Source organism: Fistularia commersonii, chromosome 6 (assembly GCF_037954325.1).
Source record: "Fistularia commersonii isolate RoL2024-O1a breed Wild chromosome 6, RoL_Fcom_v1.0, whole genome shotgun sequence".
In the NCBI taxonomy this organism is placed as follows: Eukaryota; Metazoa; Chordata; class Actinopteri; order Syngnathiformes; family Fistulariidae; genus Fistularia; species Fistularia commersonii.
Window position 1 is genome coordinate 855001 of NC_141289.1, and position 3691 is coordinate 858691.

At 56.1% G+C, this 3691-nt stretch overlaps 1 protein-coding gene across 1 annotated transcript in view; it reads left to right on the forward strand.

Moving 5' to 3' along the window:
- Positions 1–3371, forward strand: part of arhgap20 (Rho GTPase activating protein 20) — a 25696-nt gene extending 22325 nt beyond the window's left edge. Inside the window, 1 exon segment of the mRNA XM_086147636.1 lies at positions 634–3371. Within this exon segment, the coding sequence (XP_086003762.1) occupies positions 634–2195 (1562 nt within the window). The 3' untranslated portion in view covers positions 2196–3371.
- The last annotated feature ends 320 nt before the right edge of the window (positions 3372–3691 follow it).

Here is a 3691-nt window from a genome sequence, read left to right on the forward strand (position 1 = left end):
GTGTGTGTGTCTTAGTGGATCAGCATTTGGGTTTGCATGCTTGTATGTGTGTGCGTGTGTATACATGTATGTATGTGAGTGCATGTGTGTGTGTACGTGTGTGTGTCAGTATTTGTCTGTGCATTTAAATGTGTCTGTGCATGGGTGTGTGATACTTATGTGTGTGTGTGTGTCTGTGTCTCTTACTTCGCATGCTTGTATGTGTGTTCATGCGTATGCATGTGTGTCTGTATGTGTGCGTATTTGCATATGTGCATGTGTGTGTGTGTGTGTGTGTGCATACACATGTGTCTGGATGTATGTTTGTATTTGTGTCGTGTGTGTGTGTGTGTGTGTGTGCACATATACCTGGGTGTGTTGGGGAATGCATGTGTGTATGCGTGTGTACAGGCATGTCGGTGTATGTGTCAATATGTGTGTGCGTGTGTGTGTGTGTGTCTTTGTGTTTGCATGCTTGTATGTGCATGCATTGTGTGTATGTGCATGTGTGTGTGTATGTGTGCGTGTGCATACACATGTGTGTGAATGCTTTTTTTGTATGTTTGTCGTATATCTGTGTTTGTGCACATATACCTGAGTGTGTGTGTGTGTGTGTGTGTGTGTGTGTCCTGACAGTATTGTGTCTCCTCCCAGACGTCTCGTCCTTCCAGATGAACGACTCGTCCTACGACAGCCTGGAGAACGAGCTGAACGACGACCCGGAGTCTCCGTTCCAGGATCAGCTTCCCCTGCGAGACAAACCCGACTCGCGGAGCCGCGACTCCGTCATCACGCTCAGCGACTGCGACCCGGACGCCGACCCGGAGGCGGAGTCCAGCCCGCGGTTGCCGCCGCTGGCGAGGCCGCGCCGTTTTTACCCGGCGGCGCGGCAGCCGCGAGGCCGCCAGGCTAACGGCGGCTCCCAGGGCCAACGCCGGTTGAGGAGGAGCTCGGAACCGGCTCTGGCGCTAACCTGCGCCGCGCCGCCGCCGCCGCCGCAGGTTCGCGCCGACAAGCGGCGTGAACCTGCGCGGAAGGCGAGCTACGACGCCGCCATGGAGGGTGCGGGCGAGGAGGACGAAGAGGAGGAGGACGAGGTGTTCCTGGAGCAGGGGGTCGGCGGGCTGCAGCTGACGGAGGAGAAGTCGGGGCGCGAGAAGGAGGCGGGGAAGGTCCAGAACGGCGGGCGCAGGAGAGCCAAGCACGCCGCGCCGCCGCCGCCGCCGCTCCGCCTGGACGCCAGCTGCTCCAGCCTGTCGTCCCCGGCGACCTCCCCGACCGGTTCCTCCCTCAGCTCCCTGGACTCCGCCTTCTCGCAGTACTCCACCGACTACGCCTCCTGCGGCGCCGCCCCGGTAGAACCCGCCCCGCTGTCCCTCCTCTTCCCAGGACGCTCCCCTCCTCAGAGGGAAGCTCCGCCCCAGTTGCCCCCGCGCAGTGGACCGGCGCCGGCCCACGGCGTTCACCCCAACACCTGGCTCAGAAAGGACCGCCGCCTGTCGCTGAGGCAGTGCGGCCACGGCGAGGACGAGGTGGACTCCCCGCCGCAGTTCCAGGAAGTACCGACCGGCGCGCGGAGCCTCCGACGGCGCTCTAGCAGCCCCCCGTCCTACCAGCAGGCCCTCCTGCAGCTGCAGCGCAACCAGCCCACCTTCTTCAGGGGGTCGGAGAAGCCCCTGACCGTCAGGGAGGTGCGACTCCTTCAAGACCCTTCCTGCACCTACAGACCCCTCAAGAAGGTGGAGGCCGGAGGCGACGGGGCGCAGCCTCCGCAAGGGGTCTTCTACGGACAGACCTGCACCACCTTGATCCTGAAGAGGCCCAAGTCCCACTCGCTGACACCGGCGCCAGAAGGTCACGAAATCAGGACCCTTCCCCGCAGGAGCTCCGAGCCGGCGAAAGTCCACGCTTCGTCCTGGAACCCCGCCGCTAGTTTGACGCTAGAGCGACCGCCTGCTCCCAAGCCGGCGCCGCCGCCGGATGCTAACCCGTCCCCTCCCGCCGACGCCCACCTCTGCTTGTCGCCGTCGGCTACCCGAGCCGTGGCGGACTACTTCTCCTCGCAAGGCCCGGCGGACGAGTCGTCCCGGCGCCGCAGCCGGGAGGTGGCGCTCGCCATCGTGCAGGGGAAGAGGGAGTGGCAGAGCCGGCAGTGCAGCGAGCCGCGGCCGGACGACTTCGACCAGCTGTTCTTCGCCGAGGAGTCCTACGTGTAGATAGGAACTTTGTCCGGATGAACGCCTGCGGGTTTGTCGCCGACCGCGAAGGGATACCTCGGTACGGACGCACTTCCTGTTTCTGCGTTGTACCCCCGGCGAGCGTTGCGCTCCTGGAAGGAACCTTCTTGTTTTCCCCGTCCAGGTGCTTTTATTTTGAAAGTGCCTCCAACACGGCGGAAGGCGGCGCCAGTTCTCGAAGGAGCGGAACTCGAAACGATTTCTGGCGCTTCCGTCCGCGCGGCGGGATCCTCCGCCCGAAACGAACAGTCACCGACGCCATGAATATTGAATCACGGTTCAGACGCTAGCTTTATGCTAATTGCAAGTTAGGACAAAAGGGCTCCTCTCTGTTCCCACCCTCTTGAAAATACCCCTTGATTAACAGTTAGCACGAAGCTAGCATCCAAACTCTCATTCGATGAATACTTTTTACCATGGATATTGAATCGGTATTTGGATGCTAGCTCTATTGCTAATTGCTAATTAAAACAATTACTTATTAGGTCAAAGGGGTGCCATCGCAAATGTGGCATCGTCGGCATCCCTTTGTCCCGCCCTCATTGCTTAGCAATTAGCACGAAGTTAGCATCCGAACTCTTGATTCAATGAATCCTTTTTGCGCAAGTGGATTTTCCCCGCTAACGATCTTTGCCGCTACCAAATACTAGCGCCGGCCCCGGACCGTACCAAGCAAAAGCCCCTGCAGTTTTCTGTTGTGCGCTAGGTGTGCATGTGTGTGTGTGTGTGTGTGTGTGTGTGTGTGTGTGTGCGCGTGCAAGTGTGCACACAATCCGAAAACAACCTTTTTCTTGGTTTTTACGCCCATCAGCATTAATCGGTCCACTCCGGCGCCGGTCTGTCCAGCGACACCTCTTAAATGTGGAAATCGTCTATTTAATTAATATATAAATTAAAAATAAGTAAAAACTAAAATAATTTAAAATAAAATCCAATAATTACAACACGATATCTGCTTTCCACCGCAAACACTGGAAGGAGGTCATCCATGTTTTCAAAGAAAAAAGGCCCGCTTACCCTGTACTGTTATTATTATTATTATTATTATTATTATTGTTATTATTGTTTCCATGGCGATGACTGGTGTACAACATGTAAAATTCTGCATATTTATGACACAGAAAATATATGAATATATAAATATATGGTCCCGTTTCCCGCGTGAGTGTGTGTGTCGGTGAAGATGGCGGTCCTTGGACATGCTAACATGCGCTACCTGCGATAGCAGATGCTGGTCGTTACCTTGACGACAGGAACATCAACCTATCACAATCCAAGCCAGAGACTGGATCGCAGCAGCCATTCGTTCATTTACTATCTTCATGGCTTACCTTGCTAGCAGGCTAATCCTGCTAATCCTAGCGCCCATATAGGGTTGGAGGCGGGGCTACATCTGGACGGGATCATCTGAAGGTTCACGACAGACATTTTGGAGGCTTCAGTGAAGCCATGACTGTTTTTGGTGCTGTGGAGAA